The 24,061-nt window shown below is 36.7% G+C and overlaps 2 protein-coding genes across 5 annotated transcripts in view; one reads left to right on the top strand and one right to left on the bottom strand.

The window, feature by feature from the left end:
• Positions 1 to 17,978, bottom strand: LOC112571840 (TBC1 domain family member 22B-like). Of its 4 annotated transcripts, XM_025251167.1 has the most exons (13): positions 16,563 to 17,978; positions 15,789 to 15,842; positions 14,838 to 15,070; positions 14,363 to 14,548; positions 13,940 to 14,010; positions 12,763 to 12,891; positions 11,087 to 11,152; positions 9,487 to 9,552; positions 6,584 to 6,704; positions 6,191 to 6,373; positions 4,975 to 5,102; positions 4,514 to 4,609; positions 1 to 4,233 (listed from the first exon to the last, which is right to left on the bottom strand). In XM_025251167.1, exons 1-13 carry the CDS (start codon positions 16,640 to 16,642, stop codon positions 4,099 to 4,101), a joined length of 1,548 nt encoding a protein of 515 aa, XP_025106952.1. In that variant the 5' UTR covers positions 16,643 to 17,978; the 3' UTR covers positions 1 to 4,098. The 4 variants fall into 4 exon arrangements, with proteins under 4 accessions (XP_025106952.1, XP_025106954.1, XP_025106953.1 ...); XM_025251169.1 differs by lacking the exon at positions 9,487 to 9,552; XM_025251168.1 differs by lacking the exon at positions 11,087 to 11,152.
• The window catches only part of LOC112571841 (guanine nucleotide-binding protein G(i) subunit alpha), a 23,631-nt gene continuing 17,522 nt past the window's right edge, over positions 17,953 to 24,061 (top strand). Inside the window, exons 1-3 of the mRNA XM_025251172.1 lie at positions 17,953 to 18,070; positions 20,516 to 20,558; positions 21,036 to 21,177. Of these exons, the coding sequence (XP_025106957.1) occupies positions 17,953 to 18,070; positions 20,516 to 20,558; positions 21,036 to 21,177 (303 nt within the window). The remainder of the gene's footprint in view (positions 18,071 to 20,515; positions 20,559 to 21,035; positions 21,178 to 24,061) is intronic.

Here is a 24,061-nt window from a genome sequence, read left to right as displayed (position 1 = left end):
TATATTTTTGTATACTTTATGTCATCATCTCTATTGCTCATTGAGTTTCATAAAACACAAAGCATCCTCCAGACCTACATCTGCACCAAATATTCACACGATTGCACAAAATTCTTCCTTGTCTGTAGGAAGAAACCCACAATTTAGATAAACCACTACCAAGTGGACCACACCACTACCAAGTGGAACAGAAGAATATATTTACAACAATAAGGAATATTTTCATCTTATTTTTCAAAACTGTACTTCTCTACAGAAATGGGTGGTCCAGTGGCGCAACAGTTAGCACCTGTCACCAATACAGTGAGGGTTGGCCGTTCTGGGTTCAGCTTTCGTCTCAGGCACGCCTGCTCTTCTTTGCATGTGGCATCTGTTGACAGAGCCGGCTGCCTTGCTGTGATCTACCCTTAGTTGCTGGTTTGGTGTAAAACACCAATCCCTCCCACACATCCAGAAAAGACTGAACGAATATACCCACAGATTTTTACCACAATATTACTTGACAAACTTGCTTACATCACTTATCTGTGTCTGAATGGACAACACTTATGTTCGTATATTTTGGCTCTCTCGATCTAGCAACTGTAGCTTCACATGGTCTGGCAGCCAAACTATTTAGCACAAATAACCAGAAAAGTTTAAAAAAAAAATGTAAACAGCATCATAACACTGACGCATATCAAGTTAGTCAAAATTCTGGACACAATTTGAATTTTTCTTTCCAACAAGAGTAAAATCAGTAAGCACATGAAACTGCTGTTTGATCATAGCTATTGTGAATGTTGGGTAAATGTGCTGGAGGCCTGCATTGTGCTTAGGCATTGTCTGTTCTGGTTATTTGCTATTTTCTTCTGGTCTAAACATGAAGTACAGCCAGTGCTTTCTTTGCCATACTGATGCTTTAATGGATTTATAAATAACACAACATATGCACAAATAATTACATACCCATGTACTGTAACTGAGGGTCTCTGAAAAGGTGAGTGAAGGAATGTTCTTTAAAAAAAACAAACAAACAAACACAAAAAGCAAACACAGATTATAGGTAGACCCATCTCCTACACAGTGATGTATGCAAAAAGTTACTGTAATCAATTTACAACTTTTAAAATTGTTTCTGTTCATTTGGCTGGGAAGCTGCTTTCTACACTTTTTAACTCAGCCATTTTCCCTACTCATTGTAGGAAACATCTTTTATCAAATGTAAAGAAATCATACATTTTCAATAAAATTTCACTCATATTTAGCCCTGGCAAAGCTGTTTATTATGCCATTAATCCACAGAAGCTCAGAAATTAAAAATAAACAATAACCCCTCTTGACCTCCCTATGATTTTTCTCAATGTTGTAAGGAATATGTAGCAGAATGTGCTGTATTTCTTCACATACAAAATAAGCAGAAATGACTAAAAGTAAATCATTATGCAAGAAACCCATTACTTTAATAAAAAGGGACCTGTCATATTTGCTATCCTTGAACAGTCATCACCATATATAACCATTTATGTAGTACACAAAACATTTCACCCTGCTTCTTTGCAGTTAATAATCTTTTAACCATATTAACTGTGAAAAACACCACCACATATATTCACTTTTGTTCACGCTTAGGCAGAAATTATCCGCATTTTGCTAACATAAATATCTGATTTTTCAAGTAAAAATAAACGGTCATTCTTCACGCTAATGCATGACCACATGCAAACTTTGTACAATATTTTGTGCATAAGCTTGATAAGACACTTTCAGCACACTTTTCTTGTGTCTTTGCCAGATACAGCCTCTGTGTTCACACAGCCCTTGCAATCATCAGAGCTATCACTGCTGGCATTACATGGAAAAAAATATGGTTTCATCTGTTGCACGCTCTTTTTTGTTGTTACATCATAATTTTTATAAAACTGTTACACTATAAGGAGCAAAAACCTAATGCTATGATTCCAGGATATTTCAATTATAATGTTCTTGAAGTGATATTTCTGTTATTCTTTTAAACATGTCCCCACAATTTCCTGGGTGCTCTGAGAGAATATGACTATAAATTGATTTAAATTGTATGTTCTTCTCTTGAAAACCCCATTATATATATATAGCATTTCTTCCAGACTGGGTTTTAAAACAATAATTCCCTTAAAGTTACACAACACCGTTTTAGTGCTTAACTGATCTCCACTACCATGCACAATCGACAGGAGCTCATGACTGTCTTCCATGTGTACTTAATGCAAGCCAGCATTGTTTCCAGATAAAGCTGATGCAGCTGAGACACTGTAAGAATTATATCATTCAGCAAAACTAGTTCATGTCAACTCAAAAAACAGGTGCTAAGCAGTCACTTCATACTGCAATTTTTTTTGCATTATCTCCCTGTACACATCATGAGGTAAACAAATCTAGTTTTGTGCGAAAGATGTCATTTTTTCCCCTGCAAATTTCATAAACAATTCTTTAAAATACTGTTAATAACCTCATTCCATTTATTGACAGTGAGATAACTCAGCCACTGTAAGGGTGGCAGCATCTCCTTCAAAACAAATAAACAAGCATACTCATCCCAGGTTCTGAGATTTTTTTTGGAAGATTTCCCCCTTGCTCAGATTATCTCAGGCAGCTCTTTTTAAAATTTGTGTGTGTCCTGGTGTTTAGAGATTACGTTTCCCTATGACAGCAAGCATTTCCACCAGAAACAAGCCAAATTCAGTCCATGTGTTGAAGCTTGAGTCCACATGGTATTTCAGTATGTTCTGAACACACACAAGCCACAAATTTACTCTGTTTTTAGAGGTTTCCTTTGGCAATGTTATATCTCCTCAAATAACTCTGCACCTCCTTAAACAATGTAAAAGTAGAGCTCATTTACAACTTTTTCATTGAGTGGATTTATACATTAGTCTAATTCTCAGTTATCAATATAGATCTTCAAAGAGCACTGCTCTTTTATCAAAACACCTTTCCTCCCACAATGTTGATGCAAACCCACCCAAAAAAAAAAAAAAAACCCAAACAAAATGCAGAGTGAAGCCAGTGAAACAAATGGAAGTGCATAAAATATAAATGAACTAAATTTTTCAAAAGAAAAAAAACCCTCTAAACATCTGCCATTACCAGAGGACACACATAATGCATTAAAAAAAAGCTTACAGATATCATCTTGTCACACTAGAGCTTCAGACTGGGAAGGCAGATAACCACTGTCAAACTTCATCTTCTACACCATCCAAACACTCAGATGTGATAAAGACAGCTAGCATGCATGCACCAAACACACCCCAGCACCTGTGTGCACAGGCAAGCATCAACACACACAAATGTGCATTCAGAGGTAAGGGTGAATAAACTTGTATACTTCTGTTAAGCCCTTAGGGTAGCCTGAGCCATGAAAATCATCCAAAATCTCTCACTTTCATCTGACACCTCTCAATCACTTTCATCTCACTCACTAACCCTCTCACCCACAGACTTGCCGTGATATAGCCTTAGTTGACGGCACAGCGTAAAATGCTTAACAAGTAAATCACCCACTACACACACATATACATTCACCAACTGTTCACAGCATTTTCAAGACTGGCCACAAGCATTGAATCCTACTCACATACCTTTATGTTCTCTCATAAATGTAGTCTATGACTGCTAGGTAAAGGCAGAACCATGGTAGGTTTCCTTACTCCAGCAGCCCCTCCCACCCAATCTCCTCACACAGAATCAGCCAAGACACCACATCACTGCAACAGGAGCTACAAAAAGCTTCTGCAGTGAAAGAACCCAGGTCAAATTTATATGGAGTTCATCCTTAAGCGTTCAGAGTCCTTCCTGCTTCTGCACTAGGTGGTGAAAAAAGCATCTCACTTGACCCAGCAGCAGATTCAGTGAAACTAGTCACCGGCTGCAACTACCCATGCAGGGCCTGATAATGTATTCCAGAACACAAGTGAAGAACGAGGTCCAGATCTGTCAACTGCCCTGCAGTCACTTTATGTCTCTTGGAACTGCTGTCAAAGTATTTTTGCCTGTAATTTCTAGAGAACTTTGCCGGACGACTCGTTACCAAGACTGACTTGAGAGGCGAGGGTGCCAGTCTCCTAAGGCTTAGCTAGGTCATGACTTGACCTGCAGGTGTTTGGGTGCATCAGCAAACATGTATTTCAGTTTGAAGGCTTCAGCTAGCAGCTCTCCAATCTCCTCATCACCCCACTGCTGTGTTGGAAGATTCTGCAGCAGCATAAGTATGCCCTGCAACAAGAAGCCAATCATACATTCCTCGAGACCAAATGTTCTCTCACATGGACAGCTTAAAAAAGACTCTTGAACCCCTTACTTATTGGAAATTCTCAGCTGAAATACCCTTTCTGTCAAAATAAACATCTCTTCAAACGAGTCAATTCTGACTCGAGATTTATTATATTTTTAAAATTCCTCCAGGTTTCTGCAACAGTGTTAACCCCAATCATTAACATTTACAGACATCACTACAACACCGTGTACTAAGGATCAGACACTGGGCTATGCATACCTGAAAGTCGTCTTCCTTCAACACATCAGCCGAGAACCGTTTAAGGAAAGCAGCACAGACATACAAGTGAAAGTCTGCAAACCCATTCTCTTCAGACTGAAAATTACAACACACAACGTGCTGATGAAATACTAAACTGTTAAGGAGACACACATTCTAGTAGAAGATCCAATTGCAGATTCCCTACATGTGTGTGCTCACATGTTTATGCATATTCAAAGATTTAGACATAAATATTTATGAATGCACAATCATACCTTTGAACAAAATGAAAATGTTGACACTCACTATTAATTATGTTGATCATAAAGGAAAGCAGATTTACAAGCCTTTCACTTAATATTATGTGAAGCAAAGCAAAATTTCTTCACCAATCCTGAAATAAAACCTATGTAAAGGGCATACACAGCATGAAAGTATAGCAATACACTAAAAGCTATTTAAAAAAAGGATCAACTGACCAGGTATGTATCCCACAATCTGATGGTGCAGTGAAGAGGGATTTCACGCATCAGTAAGTTGTTCATCCATCGAAATGAGAACTGTAGATATTCTACTGATTGCCGCTCTAGGTGCTGATGCATTGGAGCTGTCAGAAGTAAAAGAACAGGAGATTTATAAGTCATCATTCCATGTCATATAACAAATGTCTTAAAATATAACAGATGCTACAATTGATAAGGAGTTCATTCAAGAGAAATTTTTAATTCATTACTGTTATAATTTTTTTCTGGAAATTCTGGAAAAAGTCACTATCTTTTGAAACCAGCTGTAAGGAAAACTAGGGTTACGTAATCCATACAGTTCTTGCCAAGAGCTACAGAAAACACTGATGAAGCCATTTTGTGGCTCAATTTGAGACAAAGTACAAAACTGTTAACAACAACCAAAAAAAACCAACAAAATAACAAGATCTGCTGAGGTGAGGAAGAGAGTCTTGGAGCAAAATCCACTAAATGGTAGGTTCTTTGAATTTATTGTACAGAACTATTTGATCATCATGAAAGCATTTTCTTTTTTCAAGTTTTTCACATTTTTTTCTTAACCTTCTTTTCCATTTCTCTTGAAATGGCATTCGGCTTAATGAAGAAAAATCTGTCCGCCCCAAGTCATAATAATGCACAATTTATTTAATAACTTTGACATGCTGCTGAAATTGTATATTTTCTTACTTGCAGCGATAAACTGTCAAGACCAAACTTTTCACTTTTTAACACTTTCTACTTCATTTTGATACCAAGAAATCCATGCAATCAACTCATGATAAATTTTCATGTGTACACGAGCTGATAAAAAAATGTCCTCCCCTCCCACACACTGTCCCTAAAAGGCGACACTAGCCAACAAAAACCACTTATCTGTACTGCTTATTTGAAAATAATAATGAATGCAAAATTTATAAAGTGCAAACTCACACTACTAAAGAGCATGCTCTCAGTGCTTGAGAACAAGAAAAAGATATGGGCAACATATGAGGGACAGAAGAACAAGCAAACAACACACGAACGACAGAAGGATAAACAACAGCACAGATGACGAATAAAAGACAAATATAAAAACGTAAAGAGGATCCAAGTAACAAAGACTGACAGTATCATAATTTTGCAAAAGGAAAACAAGCAGGGAAGTCGCAATATTGCCTAGCATTAATTTTGGTTTTTAAGGGACAACACTTACCATCAATACGTTTTATAAGCTCTCGCAGGGCGTTGACTTTCATCTGGATGCCTGGCTGTGCAAAAGTGTAGTTATCCTGTATTCCATCTAACAAGCGAGAGGTGCACCAGAAACTGTCAGCTTCGATGATGGCACGTGTGTTTTTGTCCAATTCCAAAAGGTTGCAGTTCTCTATTTCTATATCTGCAAAAAAAATCAACAAAGCAAATTGTGAACAAAGTGTAGCTTAAATAAAAATCTTGATGAATGTTTACATGAACCAAATCCACGTGACTTTCCAGGAACTCCTAATGAAATGTGACCAGTCAGCAACAGATACATTTGCATTCCCAGGCACACAAGAGGTTCAGCCTGTCTGGTATGTTCAGCTGCATTAAGCTCATCTGTACTTACCATTTTCAATAAATTCAGACAAAAAGACAACAAAGAATGGTGTGACCAGGTCGTTGATCCCCTGCACATAGCCACTGGCTGGATGACGAATGGCCCATATATACAATATTCTCTCAAACATCTGGAACAAGCATCACTATTAGTGCAATTTGCGCTGTTGTGCACACGTATAGTTCTATTTCATATTTTTCTGGATATACATACAACATTAAAGGTCTACTAGAAGACATTAAACAGCGATATAAAAAATGTTGTGTTTTAAAATAGTGAAATCTAAGGAATTAGAAGAAACTTAAGTCAGCATATTTGTGAACTATATACGAACATCTGTTTCCATCAGCTCTTCAAATTCCATATAACTCAGATAAACTTTTACCTTATTAAGCTGATCACTTAAGACTCTACCGTCTCTTGCCTCCCTATTATATGTATACATAATCCTTTTGCTGTTAATCTATAAATAAGTATCTTTAAAATTTAACTCAATCACGTAAAAATAAAAAAAGCAATACTACCTCAAGCCATGCAATTCTATGTGTATATAAAACATGCTTTTTATAAAACAAGGAAATATTACTAATATACTGTCAGCTTGTGTTATGTTTCTCGCACAGAATGCGTTAGTACATTGTTAGAAATCCTTTAAGTCAAAAGGTTAAATATGTCTTGACCGTATCTATGTACAACTTTCACATATCAGTCTTCCAGGTTCACTTAGCATCAATTAGTGCAAAATGCTCATATGTATGTTAATGTTCCGACAGCATATCTTGTGTTACATTGTTCTATGAGGGACAGAGAAGATTTATTTGGACTTCATCTCTATTCTTTATATCCATGCACACTATATCTGTAAGGAGAAAAAAAAACCCCGTCAAAAATATATGCACCGAGATAATGTATTAGTAAAGATTGTTTTCATGGAAAAAGAAAGAAAATCAGTTTTCTAATAACAGGGTCCACAAAAATGTGGTCTAACACTTTTGTTAACAGCTACCTCAGTGCAGTCACAAAATAAAAAATTTCACTCAGCTAAGCTAAACCATTCCTTAGTCACAGTCTTTGAAGTACTGGTACCAACACCAGGGGCCAGCTACATGTTATGTTACTCCAGGCTTATATCCAATATATAACCTTAAACAATGGAGTTAAATAACAAAAACTTTTAAAAGTCTTTTCAGCATGATGACAGAAGGTAGTGCATGCTGATTAAACTCTTGAAATTCTGATCGCTGTATAAACCTATGCATGCTTATGCCTGGTCAGCTTCCATGCACAAAGCATCAATATGTTCTTTACCACACTTTATGCCAAAGCAAGGGAGCATCTTCTGTATAGTACATGCAAGTGCAATGTGCATGCACACATACTCTCTCACAAACACACACCCAGGCACACCCCCCTCTCACTCATACACACCTCTCCTCACTCACACACAGAGTTGACAACTGCCAGCAAATAAAGGCGTGGTTTTGGTGCATTATTATGTTCGCAGCATCCACCCTTACATCTGCAAACCCTCTCCTGGCACTCTCTTCCTATCCCCAATCTCTTCCTGTGCCCACATTTTAATCTTGTGGTTGTGGGAGGTGGGGTAAGGCAAATGCAGCAATCATCAATGATCTGCTGAATTATTTAAAAACTGAAGAAGCAGAACTGCATGTATTCTAAAAAATAAAAGGCTGTCAAGAAACAAAACTATGAGCCATTTCTTGCCAAAACACAAACTGAATGTTTTGTTAACATTTCTTATGACCACCGCAGGATGTGCCATGGTTTGCATAAATATGGTTATATCTACTGTGCACTTGCATTTGATTTGTAATTTATATGCTATACAGCCTTTTATTAGGAAACTTTTTTCAGCAAGTAAATACTGTCTCTAATTACTTACTGATTAATATGCAATGACATCGGGACACTATGAACTGCTAGGCCATGACAATAAATCTACATAAAAAGTCTAAACCAGTATTTCAAGGTTTCCCCCCTCACCTCCAGCAGATGCACTATTTGCAAAGATCAGATAAAAGCTCAAGGCATGGATCAAAACAGACAGCCTGAAAATAGGGCACTTATAATGACTAATTACTGTTATTGTTACTTGTGTCCCTGATACATTGCTTCCTGCTGCTGGAAGTGTGTCGTGATTATGGAACCTCGATAACTCAAAAGTATCTAAAGAACACACTACATGTGCTCTTACATTATTTCAACAGATATAGATTACTGGCAAACATGGTGAAAAAAATTTCCATTGGTATTAGGCAGCTCTAATGCTATCCTTTCAACTATTATTGGCATAGCCATGAATTTAATAAGCAGTTTTAAGGGTGAAAAAGACTCTTCTATGCTTGTCAGCCAACATGCCTTACAGCAAGTGCAAAACCCACACATCTATATTTCTAGAGCACCCACTCAGCTAGTAAAATTACGTGACAAACAGATCCATTTTATGTTAAGATGAGAAATACACGTTCATAAGCAGACGAAGATGAAGGGACAAGCCAGGATGAGGGATGGTCAGCAGTAGTGTATTACACAAAGTGGGACAAAAGTCTGATGGGCATAGAAACAGCTTCAACAACTGCTGGCTGGCTGCGCCGCTAGGCTTCATGTATGGTGTACAGGCATTACTTTACAGCTCTCTCAATAGGACACAGTACACAACAAACACGCACAATCATGCAAGTGCACACATACACTATCAAACAATCAAAAGGCTGCCATTTAGTTCCAAAGTTCACAATCAGACTTTTGACCCATTTTGTCAATCCCAAGGACCGCTCTTGACAATATAGCAGCATGTGAACATGGCTAAGCCCTGTGGTCATGCTCAGTCACTGGATGCTAAGCATCTTTAAGACAAAACAGTGATGCCACCTGCATGTCACAATACTCACTTCCTGAACTGGTTTTTGTTGAAACAAATGTGCTAGGGACGTCATGCGAGGAATATCTTTAAGGATCTGAAAAATAATGCATTTGAGACAAACATTCCCCTAGCAACCAAAAACCAAAACAAAATATCAAGTTGGTCTGAAACTTAAAACCAAGATTCATCAACCATGTTAAAAAAAAAAGTGAGGGAAGGGGAGGAGAAGGCAGTGAGCACGTACAGAGGAAGACAAACAGCAAGATCAGAGTACCAACAGCATCTGCTTCATAGGCAAGCAAGGAGGTAGAAACTGATCTGAAATGTTGCTGTCTCAGGATTGTTCTGTAACTTCTCATGTACCTTGCAGTGTCTTCTGCTCCTTCCTCCCCATCCCAACCTTACCTAGCATGTCACTACATTTCCTCCAACAGAGTTCTTAGCTTTGTTCAAGTAGCTTGACAATTTTCCACTTTGCAGACATTTGGTTTTTTATTGGCATTAACACTTTTAAATTCACGCCTCTTGTGAAGCATCTTCAAATGTATCAGTCTAAAGGTGCCATTATAAATATCCGCTGATCTATTTCACTCTCATTCTCAAAGCTACTAGCTTAAACCTAGAAGAGTTTTCAATTTTCTGTCTTTATTAAATTTACAGCTGAAATAAAAATTCCTTGAGGTGATGTGTAGCATCTCAACAATGAGATAAGTGAAGTTTTTGTTTTCAAGTCCAAAGTATAAAAAAATGACAGATGAAATCATGGAATTGTTTTCAGAAGCTTACAAAAGAAATATCCCTAAGTCATTATCACTATACATGACCCACAATAAGCCTGACTGACCAAAGAGCTTTGTGTCAAAACACTTCACTGGTAATGTTTCATGTGGCTGGCACCAAGTGTCTGAGCACCTACATTCAAATACTGTGCCCCAAGTGGGCTATTCTGCTGGGCAAGAGAGGCACTGCAATGGGACCACTTGAGGGCTGCTTAAGCAAAATGTACTGAAAAGGGGAGTTAACAATGAAAGACTTGGGTTACAGATCAGAATCTATGTGCAAGCAAGCAGGCTTTTCCAGTTGTACTTTGAGAGAAGAACAATGACAACCACAAAAACAAACTCAAAACAAAAGCAGGACTCTCTGTTTACTGAACATCATCACTGCTGAAAGTGTGGTCAAAAATAAAAATAATAAAAGCAATTAAGACACGGAAAAAAGCCGAATGCCACCAAAACAATTTAACCCAAAATTTATTCTTTTCTCTTAGAGAAGAAACGGGAAAAGAAAAAAAAATTTGGGGTTGGGGGGTAAAATCACTAAGCATTGCAAATAAATGTGAATTATATATAAATCGTTCAGTTCAGATACCCTTGTTAGTGTACATGACTGCAGTTTCTTTATTGCAAAAGATGAGACACAAAGCTTGCGACATGCACCCTGCACTAAAGGAAAAAAACTGCAGCCATTACGTTTACAAGGCTATCAAGGACTATCCCTGCTTTCATTTGTGAGGCATACAATGGACAGTAAAGTCACACTCTGGCTTGGCACTGCCAGAAACACAGACACATTACAGGGTAGGATGACTGCGTGTCATGCAAAAGATGGAGCCACTGTGTACTCACTTCTTGAACTACTTTTTGTTGAAAAATAGGTATAAGGGGGTTCATTCGTGGGATGTCTATATGAATCTGCAAAGGCAAGAATTCAGCCTGCTTTGATTTGACTGATTGTGCAGAGCACAAGCACTGCATGGGATACTTGTGATAAACTGACAAACATTAAGTCTGCACTGGGTACAAAATTAAAGAATGTTGTATAAAGAGCACTGAGAGCAGGCAGGGATAAAAAAACAGGAAATCTTTTTTTAAAAAAAAAGACAAAGCATGTCCGTGTTTTAAACAGGCATCAGAATGGTTCATAGGTGACAAAAGGCATGCCTCTCATCCAAGAGCTGAAGTATGCTTTGTCAGCACTCATGTGCTCTCAAACATGCATGAATACATACACGTACAATTCATGTGAATATACATGCACACATTTTTATACATCAGTGTTTCCCATAGCACATTACCAGGTTGACAGTTTTCAAATCCCTCGATGGTCTTCTCAAGCCCTCATTTAAAATTGTTGTGGACTCAGATAAAATTATGAAAAGAGTCTTGTGAACTTCTGGTCACTGAGGAGCAAATTGTTAAACACAACATTTTCACAAGGCCAGCTTTTGAGAGGGTGGTGGCAATACTCTTTCACTGATTAGCTTCCCAAACTATGCAGAGTCCATTGCCAACAGCTAGTTCGGATGGAGGTAGTTTGTTGCTGTGCCAGACGGATTTCAAATCAGCACCCTTTTGTGTTCAGACACCAGTCCTCTAGCTACCCTACTTTCTGTTTTTCCACAGTCTAAATGATAGTGGTTTTCAACTGACAAGTTGAAAAAACCTCTTACCAAATCTACATTAATTTTACAGACCTTCATGGCAAATATTTTCTACATAATTTATGGACATTTCTATGCATTGGGAAACACTGCATGTGCACGCATAACATTTCTTGGTGTATTAAAATGCCCAGAATATGATTAACTCAGCAGCAGTCAATAACACACTCCATCACATTTACACAGCACATTATAATAGAATACTGAGGCTCTATATTCTTCTGCCTAGAGATTTTCATCAACTTTAACATATTTCTATAGTAAACAAAAGCAAATTCTTGTTCTGAGAAATAAATAAGCTATTTAAATTACAAATCTTGAGATACCCCACCTTTCCCCCAAAGCATTTTCCAAAGGCAGCAAACCTGGAACTATTCTGATGCCTGCTAAAAAATTCTCAAATTTAAAAGAAAATCGTGATAATGCAAAAGATCAGAAGGGCAGCTTTAAAGACCAGGTTCAAGACTTGAGCATCCATTTAGACTCTTATTTGTCATTTCTAATACTTGTGCACATACACATGAACCTCCCACCTCTATCCCATATCTGGCACACAAGATATAGCTTATTACAACAAATTATCCATAAAACAGCTCAACATTACTGTAATAGTAAATTTCAAATAAACTTAAACAAGTATACATTTGCTCAGCAGTGGACCAACAGATCCTTATCCATCTTCTTTCAATGAATTGCAGAAGCCTGTATTTTTTCAAACCCTTACCCTTCTCAAATCGGTCATCTCTGCCCATCCTCCTTGTAAAACAAATATAATATGATTAATTTGCATATTTGTTAGGGAGAAAAATATTTCTTACTGAAGATTTTTTGTTCAACTAATTCCTGTAGATTCTACGTTACCTGTCTAAAGGTCTCAGCATGCATGTCCTGGTGTCTGGTATCATAGTACTGGTCAATGAAGCTAAAATATTCTTTTCGTTTCCTCTCCAAAGTGGACTCACGTCGGTCTGCTGCTGGAGGGAGGTAACCCTGCAGAAGCAGTTTAAAAGTACAGTTGCTTTGCAAAACTCCCCCCTCCCAACAATTAAACCAAATTTTGAGGTCTTTTTTCAGGGTAGTCTGATTTATCATTTTCTCTGCAGACTTTTGAGTCTGTTCTCTACTTAACTCTAGATGAACCATTTCTTTAAGAAGAAAAATTTCCAGCTATGGTGGACATATTTAACTGGCTACAGCACCACAGTGGTGCATTGCCACATTCCACAAAGACTTTTGTGGATACATGATGAAATAATTCTTTGCCAAACTGGAATTCAGGTATGTCATCAAAGTAAATTACAAGATGTCATCTTTTATATGTTTCAGTTTATGTCGATTGAACATAAAGTTCATACTGCAGTATCAATGTCTCTTTCACAAAGTTTTTGTGTGGTTAATTTAAAAAAAATGCTGATGGCCCACATTTTGAAAATATGTGTCAAAATGGTTTTTAAAATATGTGCAAGTTCCTTCCCTACCATATAACTTTACTATTTCTTTCAAAGATCAAAATCTGAGCTGATCTTGCAGTCCAGTTCATCTTCATTTCCCTGTATTTGCCCCACTACTTTTATCACCAAAAAACAACACACAAAAAAAATTAAGTGTTTTGCATGACTGTCAAAGAAAATTGCACTAAACAGATGCTTAGTTAGGAACACCCTTGATAAAGCTTATCAACTCTCTAATTCAAGAGGCGCATGTAAATCTCTCAATGTTGTTTATATGATCCCGTCTCCTTGTATGGCAAATGGCAGTCTAGTGAAGGCAAATTTGTCTAAAAACAATCAGGTTACTGATGGAGGCAATAGACAACGAGAAAGGTGGACAATGAGAAAAGAGGGAGGAAGACAGAAAAAAACAGAAACTGTTTCTTGGGAAATTAAAGATCACCTTTTTCTTTAAAAAAAAAAAAAAAGCTTATCAACTCTGTAAAAAAGATGCTGCTAGAATTATGAAATGTCAACGCTGTATTTCATGCATTATTATTGTAGGTAAACTAAATGAAGTTGCTAATAAAAAAAAATAAGTTACTTACCGAGAGAATTTTCCACGCAGTGGGTCGCACTACTTTAGGAATACCTGACCAACTCAACTTCCTCAGTTCGTCTACAAAATAATAAACATCTTAAAATTTAAAAAGCTTTCACAACACCTTTTATGTATTAGGGCTTTCATTTTTAGCCAGCATGTAAAAAGTTTATAGAACATCTTCCAAGAGCTACTATAAGGGACTGTAAAATTTATAAGTTTAACTTTTGGAAGGATGGCATAGAAGGTAAGGCAAGCATTTGAATATTATAACTGCCTTCTTTACTTTAAAAAAAAATGTGACATTCAAATTAAAAATCTACTCTTGGGGAAAAAAGACAACACAGACTGTTATTTCAAAATCATACTCTAAATTCTCTTGACAGGTAGAAAAAAGTGCAACTAGACTAAACTTTATACGTGTACTTGCCAAGATTAAGATTAGGCTCCTTAAGAAGTGTCCGGAACTTTTCTAACTTTACAGCCTCACGATCTGATGTGACTGGAGGGCCAAAGCGAATGGGGGTCATTTTTGGTGGTTGCCACCCACTATTTAGCCTCACCCCAAGGCCAGGACCACCAGGATGGTGATAGTGTTGTGCTGACTGTACGAGACCTGTGTTTATAAACTGTGTCAGGCACCAGTTACAAAAAACAAATGAACAAAACAAAAAACTGTCTATGCATGTACAAATGGCAGCCTGCCTTAATATATTTTCTTGATGATGGTCCATTCACCAATGTGTAACAATGATTCATCACAGCTAGAGGGAGTGAACAACTTCTCTCTCTCTCTTTAAAAAAAAAACACCAACTGTTTCAGATTTCATACAAATTATTTACAGCTTGTGGTGCTGCATATCAATTAATCTGTAGCTTTATGGTTGCAGATGAGGACCTCATACCATCATCTATGTTGCGAAATGAGTGGGCATTCGCATTCCTGCTGGCTGCCTGACGACTGTGATTCTCCAAAACAGCCTTTGCTGAAGAATGCACATCCCGCAGTGACATTTGCACATTGGCCATTGTGATGAGGTCATCGTCCCCAACATCCCAGGCATCAGATGTCTGGTTCTCAAAGTCATGAAAAGGGTCACGTTTGCTGTTCTTTGCTTGATCTTCTTTACGAGGGGAGCTAGCAACACAACCATGTAAGCTGTGAAATGGCAGTGTCTTCCAATTAGCAAATTTAAACCAAAAACATCCCTAGCTCTAAAGACATACATCTTACAATCTTATATAACTAGACAGTAACCTTTAAACCTTTTAGCTGTTTCATTCTAGTGAAACTTAAAAGTATATTTTCTACTACTTGAAAATAAAAAATTGTCTACAGATAGTGAAAAATAGAGAAGGGTTACAACAGACACAGAGGCGTGCATGGATGGACATTCACAAGCGCGGGTACACTAGCTACATTTAAAAAAAAAAACCAACAACCAAGAAACAAGACATTTATTTCTAAGAAACAGAGATCAACATTTCCTTCAAATATGCTAAATAAACAAATGAAAAATTCTCCCCTACAATTTATTCCAGCACAAATTTTTTCCCATAAAGGATTACAAAGAACTGAAAATCAGTTGTGTATAGAAAAGTTATAGACTTTTATCAAGAATTCTAGATATTTAGGAAGATCCTTGTATGCAAATATCACCTGACTCATGGCTGTGATTTTCATTTCTTGAAGTTAAAGAAATAAAATAAATCTCTGCAATCTGATTTTTCTAATACTCAGATCCTTAAGGGAGCAAATGGACATTTTTGTCAATGTGTATTAGAACAGATGGTCACATCCCCGGACCATGTCTACTCTGAAAAGGAATGAGTGTTTTTCACAGTTTTTCACTTACTTGAAACCTTTTCGTTGTATAGGTGGATGTTGTGCTCCGTAGACAGGTTTAATGCTGTAATACAATTATGATCAAGGATAAATGAGCTTATTAAAAGATAACAGGGGCACATGATTATTTCATATGATTTAACATAAATTTCTTACTAGAATCTAAATATGAGACAGAAATTTAAGGAAAAAATGGGTGACTGGTGATATTGGATCTCTTAATAAAGTTATATATATATATGTATATGTGTGCATTTAAAAAAAATTATCTGTTCACAGAAAAAAGATTAGACTTTTTATTTTATTTCTGTGTGTAGGGAGGCGCGCATGAGTCTGAGACAGAATATATATACATGTACACACACACACATGTATACTGATGCGCATCGCATTTTGCACACATTTTTCTTCTTCCTTTAAATAATAATACTAACTAGTACCAACGCAACAGAGGGATACGATGGGCACTTCCGCGGTAATTTTACACATTTTCAACGCTAAGTTTCAAGTACTACTAGAAGTTGCAGTAGTAGTTTTCGTGTTATAACAGTATCAACACAAATTAATAATAGTAATATTGTTGTCAGAATTATCCCAATGTGTTCTACAAAATAAAATAAAAAAAACCACATAAACAATGTATAAAGTCTGGGCTGTTTAGATCTTAAATCCAACTGTTAACTTATAAAAACTTGGTATCTTTAAAAATTGCAATACTTGATCTTTGGTAGTTCAGAAATGTCCGAAGCACTACAGAAGTACATAGTGAAAGCATTTTACACACCTCCCAGGAACGGTGGCATTCTTCTTCCAAAATCCAGCTTTATTATCTCTATGAGATGAGCCAGAACTCATTGATGCCATGCCTAGGTTGCCTAAACCTGACTGTTAAGTATATCGCCTTGTGTTCCTTTTTTACTCGTTCATAGCGGAGTACTATGAAACGAAAAATTTGTTGTCAACATGGCCGGTTGTGGCAACGCATGCGCATACTCGTTTGACCTTAACATTTCAAGAGTACACTTCCGCTTCTACCGTCCACACACACAAGCCGCCTGAAATATTGACGTTCAAGATACATAGTCTTCACGTCATTGGTATTTACTGTCTGTGAACTATCCGTAAAAAATTTCATTATTTTCGGTGGAACTCTGTACAAATTGTCGTCTGTTCATCAGTAGAGCACAAAACTATGCATTTTGCGATCCTTTGGCCACATTCAAATATTTTTGTCAACACATCCACATTTTCTGTTATGCAGTTATAGATGGTGTTGGTGTTCATGGGGAGGATATAAGCAGCGGTGTTGAAACGTAAAAGAGTAAAGTAATATAAAATAATATCCTGCGGTCAAACAAGTTGACAATGAGCCACCGATATCGTTCTTAAAGCGTGATGTGGAAACAGCTTTTGAAATTCTAATTCACAATTTTTGTTAACTCGACTCATTAAATTTTGAGTAACGTGGTAAATTTATTAACCGCAACCTCATCAATATAGAATTAAAGGCGTGGAATTATCTTCAATCTATGGTTGTTTACAATTAGGAATTACAGCGCTTCGGTGTCAGGTATATATATATAAAATTGAGTTCGCGGATAGATGTTATGTAAATATATGATGCATCTGAACCTTCACTAGCTGGAGTTAATCTCTAAGATCATCTTTTTTCGCAGTACGATTATTATGAATAGATTATAATGAGGACGCCTCTGAAAATACAAATTTATTGCCTCTGCGTTAACGTGGTCGTGGTCGTGTGGCACAAACGAGACACGGTTATTCAATAGGCTTAAAACGATTAATCTGGAGGTTTTTTATATTTATTTACATTATGAAAACTGAATACCTTCAGTGACACTTCTACAATATAATGCACTACTAAAACATCCAGAAATCTTATAATGTAGCATATCCTGTGATTAGTCAAGCAGACGTTTAAACTGCAGCGCTAGTGCGCATGCCCAAACGAACATACGGGCATTTTCTTCAAATTCATGCGAAGGGAAGCAGTCGCCGGATGACAGGCGAGAAATCCGACGTTGGGAGTTTATGACTGCCAGTTTGTCTGGATGTCGTCCATATGTTGTGCGTTTTACAGGACTAGGATTTGATCAGTATTTTATTGAACACAGTCTTTTCTGCGTTGTTTTGTGAAAAACTGAACATCCAAAATGGGGTGTGTAACAAGTCAAGAAGACAAAGCGGCGATGGAGAGATCGAAGGCAATTGACAAAACACTCAGAGCCGATGGTGAAAAAGCAGCTAGAGAAGTGAAATTACTTCTTCTCGGTAAGTGTTGACTTTACGCTTTCAGAAAATGAAATCAATGCAGATGTTAAGATTATCGTAGTGGTTTTAAACATGCCATACTCTCATATCGACGACGCTCTGCATCCAACCCGCAGTGAATTCACGCAGTTTATTTCGCTAGGAACTGGGAAGAAAATCCCAACGCAGCCGTGAGCTTGGCAGAAAAAAACCTTATTATAGCGAACTTTCCGCATCAGGCCGTACGATACTGCATTGTAGTATGTTTACAGCCAAGTCCTGGTTAGAGGAAATGACTGAATGCCTGTTTCCTTTGCTTCACCGGTCTCTGACCTAGATAATTGTATGCTTATCTCTGGGGACGCTGGCTGTTGCGAGGTTTTGAATTTTGCGTGATGAGTAGCGACAACGATTGGTTGGTATACCCGTTTTGAACAGGGTGTTACGGGTAACACGGGTATCTATTCAAGAACCTGTTTGACAGCAGAATTTAAATTTATGACCATGTAGTATAGCATGTTTGAGTGTTTTGATAACACTTAATATTTCTATTATATATATAGAGAGAGACAGAACTATTCTGAACATTACATTAATTAATAAAACACCTGTCACATTCAGAAGGCAAGACAGATTTATGATTTAGTTTCGTGGAGGGGATGAGACTGGGGGATGTTTCTAGGGGGATTTAGAATTACATGGGCAAAGTGCAGAATTGGTGGATATCCATTTTGAAGTGGCAAGGTGGATCTGCTAAGAAAGCCAACTCACTGCAAATTTCAGACGATTCCGATATTGTTTATAGGTTATTCTATCAGAGTGTTGCTGCGAGAGGGAATTTGTGATGGACAGGAAAATTGTAAAACCCTTTTAGATTTGTTTGTAGGAAGAAAAATTACTTAAAGAAAGTAGATATGAAGCATTGAAGGACAAGGCACAGGGATCATGTGGTAGTTTTGATTTAGACATTTTGAGCTTCATTCAGTAAATAAGTTGCATTACAGTGCATTCCAAGTTGTATTTATACCTACTTCAACAGTGCAGTTATGTTTACAACAGCATGCTAAAATGAATTTGCTTTATTTTCATTTAAGATTTATCATCATCATAGCCATGCACTGTCACATATAAAAATCTAAATGATAGTGTGGATTTAGTTCGGCAAAGATTGATTACTACCCAACAAATGATTAAAAAAACCAAAATAAACTAACTTATTTAAAGTCCAAGTAGTTCATGCTAAATCTGCACACTGTGTACATAATGTGTATTTATAAAGTGAAGTTAAGTGCACATGTAATAATCTTTATTATTTAGTCTTTGTGTAATTAATAAGTAGAAAAGTGGATTTTCCCTTCAGATATTATTTCTGTTACCAACTGCTGATAACTGAGTTCCAAGTTTAAAATCAATTTGCTAGTAATACAAACAAAAATGAGTTGTCGGCATTGGCATTTGCAAATCCTGGTGGTCTTGAGATGTGGCTGTAGCACTTAGGTGTGGTGATTAGGGGCCAGGGCTCAGTTGCAGAATACATTTCAAAATTTAAACACATTTAGGTCTTAAAATGGTTTTTATATGTTTATGAATGGCTTCAAAGCAGTTTCAGTGAATTACATCTAAATTAGATACACAAAACAGTTGTAAAGCTTAGACATATGTTGTGCAACTGAACCTAGTTACAAACAGTTAAACATTTGTTGTTTGATTAAAAAAAAAAAAGGCAAAAAATTTGTTGCACCATATAAATGATATTATATATAGACTGCTGTGCAATCCAGATTTCACATGCACATGGGAAAATGGAGATGACTAGGAAGCAATTTGATCAGAGTCAAAAACAATTTTACACTAGTACTAGAAGTGGTATAAACTGACCCTGTATTTGCTTTGTAATTAAAGTTTTTGACTTGCACGACTGTTATTCTGTTTTTTTTTTTTTTTTATTGTAACATCCTTCTCCTTTAGGAAAAAGTAATTGATTTCAACAACGGTAATTAGCTTGTTTTTGACTGTATTTAAAGTTATTTTGTTAGGAATTCATTAAGATTGAATGTTTCGAAAATAAAATGTACAAATTACAGTCCCAAGGAATTATGGCAGTATTGTGCTGTTTTTTAAAAAACAAAATTAACACAATTCAATCCTGTTCACCTTAGCTGCAGACTCAGCCACTGGGTGAATAGAGAAAAGAAAAAGAAATGGCAGGGTCTTGAGAAGTGTGGCAGCTGTTTTACTGGGCCTCTGAGGCTGGGAGGGTGGATGGGGTCTGGCAGAGGAATAATTTAGCATGTGTATTGTTGAGATAATGAAGTGTTGTGAATATTGAGTTTGTTCAACATTTCATGTTCATGTGATAAGTGTGCCTAGCAAAGGCCACCTTTTAAATTGTTATCATTTAAGGTTTCTTATCTCTTTACCCTTCTAGAGTGAACTAATGCTAACAGTGATACTTCTGTTTCACAGGTGCTGGAGAGTCTGGGAAAAGCACAATTGTGAAGCAGATGAAGTAAGTTGTAGTTACTGAAATGCGGGGGCAAAAGAAGTAGTATAGTGTTCAAGTCTACTGATTTTGTGTTAGATTTTAGTGCATTGCCTGAGAGTGGTGGTAGTGTAGTAAGCATGTAATTACAACAGATGAACCGTTGTAAGGTGTGTCTGTATCTGTGTAATTAACATATGCTTGCTGTCAGCCTTCTCAATAGAAAAACCACCAGCCTCATGCACCCAAGCAAAAATCATGTGGTATCAAATGCTATTTTAATTTATCAAGTACAATTATTGTCTGTGATGCAAAAACAAAAGCCTCAAAAACTTTTTTAAAATATTTTTTTCTTTAGGACCACAGTCAGCAAACAAGTTTTGAGCAAATGTTCATTTTTTTCCATTTTTTAACACACATGAAACATTTGTCATTCCAAATCTCATTGCCATGCAATAGCATTAAATTCATGAATAATAAGAAACATGTGCTGTTTATTTGCAGGATTATTCATGAAAAGGGGTATACACAAGAAGAATGCTTACAGTATAAACCAGTTGTTTATAGTAATGCCACTCAGTCTATGATCGCCATAATCCGTGCCATGAACCAGCTAAAGATAGAGTTTGGACATCCAGACAGGGCAGTAAGTACCCATTATATTGCAACATTTCGTTCACATTTAGTGGTGATGAGTACATTTTTCAGGCATGATCTAACCAGCTATCCAATGAAGGCAGGTGATAAAGACAAATTGCAAAACCTGTGTGCTCATTGAAGTTTACCATTGCTGATTGTTTACCATTGGCTAAAGCTCAATGTGGAAAATGGATATGCAATCTATTACCATATGGAAAAGAATGTGTGGGAAGCAGATTCTTAAAAATATCTAATGGGACGTCTCTAAATCTGAAAAGACGCAAGCCAGCATCATTAGAAAAATGCATTAGCATTTGAGCTTCCTTGTCTAATGTGAAATTTATTAGTTTATCCTGTGGTGATGCTTTTGTTTATGGCTGCATAATGATAACAGACTGTGGCACAAATTCAGTCACCAGATGCCGCCTTAACCCTTTATGTGTGTGTGTGTTCATTCATTGAGACTATTGTTCCTGCTTGTAGCTTTAAAATTATTTGCTTATCCCTGCTAGAGTGAGTAAAGATGGGTCTTGAAATGCCCATAAAAGATTTCCATAAAAAATTTATTCAAGTGCTGTTTCAGACTTTAAGTTACTTACAATTGCTTTTTTTTATGCCTTCCTATTTTGTCACTGTATTGTTCTTGGCACACTTTTGGTAACAAATAATTCTGACACTTGATGTGGATATAATATAATATAACATATTTTAAAGATGTAAAGGGCGTGTCATTTGTTAGTAGATACATGCCTGAAAATAGAACTCATCTGCTTTGTTTCAATGTTGCATATTATATAGTTAATATGTTTCTATTTTATTTTCACATAGGGCTTAGAGGCCTTCAAACAGAAAATCTCTTCATTTGGTTCTGTTTTGGAATTTTGTGGTCAGTGATGCTATTTGAGAATGATGCCCTCTTAAAAAAAGACAAATATCAGAATGTGTTTGTGGGTAGCGACAGCCCTTGATCCCTTTATTAACTTCATATAGTCTGACATTTATTTTCACACCCTTTAAGTTACAATAGGTATTTAAACAAAATGAGGATGTGTTTTCGCTGGTGCCAAGTTAGAAAATACAAGTGTGCACAATTTATTATAATATTAGCACATTCTTTGATATATTATTACTAGCATGTTCTTTTATGTTCTAATGTTAACATTATTTCATATTTTAACCCTTCCCATAAAGAAAAAAAGTTCTCCATTGCATGATAATAATGCTTGTAGCATGTGAAGCACAAGGTATTTTATTTTACAACTGGGAGAGCCGTTAGCAAATAAGATTTTGTAATTGTCCTGGCAAAGTGAGGTTTGGAGTATCTGCCAGATACTGATAAAAAGCGAGCATCTGGTCAGATGCCCTGATTCAATATCACATTGCAACCATTAGACACTGTTGCCAAGGCAGTGTTAAGGTCATCTAAAGCTCACAGTAAGATGAGTGTAAGTAACAAGCCAGCTCAGCTGAAGTGTCAGCATCATTAGTCTGGTCTTTTGAGACGGATTACTTACATGTACCAACAAGTTTGCCATTAGCAGTAAATGAGGTTTATAGAATTTATCATGTGTGTCATATTCCAAAGATACATTAGCAGTTACTTAATTTTATTTTGTTCATGTCTAGCTTGGCCATTGTTTTTTTTCCCCTCATCTTTTCTGTCTTCAGTACTGTCTTAAATAATTTGTGTGCTTACTTGTGCCGCATGATTTACTTTACATGCCTTTGTGCACAATATATAAGCTTACCTGAGATGTAGTTAGTTGGTTGGTTGAGTTTTACACCATGCTAGCAACTAAGACCTGAGATTTAGACCTGAGAGTAGATAAGCAAGCAGTGATGTGTAAGGAGTACTTTTTGCAAGGACAGTTGCCCCTTTTCTATCATTTTTTCTTTCGTATTTGCATGTGTGTGTATGTGCACACGCACACACAAAAACTATGCCTGTAATCATGCACAGTCATAATAGAACATTTCTTGTCCATGAAGTTCATGGGTTTGTTTTTTTTTTTTTTTTTTCAACTTTCCAGTTGAAGTTTTATTGACTAGTCACAGAAAAGTACAAATTGGTGTTCATGTGTTAATGTTATAGTTGCTTTTATCTCTTGTCTAGAAACTGCTTTACTTTTTAATAATGTGTTTATATGAAATAAAACTGTCAGTGGCAGTTTAAACATTAATGAAATATCACCTTTTTATTTCTTGGATTCCTGATACCTATTTAATTATTCGCATTTTCAGGATGCCTGAATACAAATTTTCTATAATTTTCAGTTGCATGATTTCCATACATTTCCATGCGATAGGAAAGGGACTAACATTTGTCAGATGTTAGATTATTTGTACTGTCACTCTGTGTTTTGTATCTTGTGACCAACAGGCTAGTTTGAGCTAACGTTTTTTTTTTTTTTTTGGTTGAGACCACTGATGCCATAAGATCAGCAATGCTAACAAGAAGGGCACGGAAAGTTAACAATCTTGTAAGCTAAGGCAGTTTACATATGCAGGATCAGGTGACAGTGCATGACAAAGATACAAGTTTTTCCACTTTTGCTATCTACCATTTGTGGTAAACTTTGTATGCAGGTGTACCCTCAAGATAATGTCTTGCATATTTCTTGACTGCAAGTCATTCATATCTTGTAGTTGTTTGGTAGTGGTTTATGCTAACTCAGCAACTGAGAAACATGTATTGTGGCAGGTTGGTCCAACCCTATCGATCCCTTCTCTCTCTACTTTAATTATCTAGGAGGACTCATATGAAAAGGTAATTTACTTCTCATTCCCAAACAGCCATCTCACTGAGTGGAGCTTCATAGCAGTTAGGCTACTGAAAGTCACCTTAGCTGTGTAAACATGAGCGACGACACTGTACTCTAGTTATCACCGTG

This window comes from Pomacea canaliculata, linkage group LG9 (assembly GCF_003073045.1).
Source record: "Pomacea canaliculata isolate SZHN2017 linkage group LG9, ASM307304v1, whole genome shotgun sequence".
Taxonomy (NCBI): domain Eukaryota; kingdom Metazoa; phylum Mollusca; class Gastropoda; order Architaenioglossa; family Ampullariidae; genus Pomacea; species Pomacea canaliculata.
Note: the sequence above shows the minus strand (reverse complement) of the source record. Positions and strands in the feature narration are given on the sequence as shown.

What these genes read in the sequence shown, in the direction of transcription:
- LOC112571840 (XM_025251167.1), bottom strand. Translation starts at nt 16,642, where the DNA reads ATGGCATCAATGAGTTCTGGCTCATCTCATAGAGATAATAAAGCTGGA. An exon ending in AACAAAAACCAGTTCAGGAA is followed by an intron (nt 6,705 to 9,486) that starts GTGAGTATTGTG and finishes TGCTTGTTCCAG; the next exon opens with ATGTTTGAGAGAATATTGTA. An exon ending in TGAAGGAAGACGACTTTCAG is followed by an intron (nt 4,234 to 4,513) that starts GTATGCATAGCC and finishes TTCTTGTTGCAG; the next exon opens with GGCATACTTATGCTGCTGCA.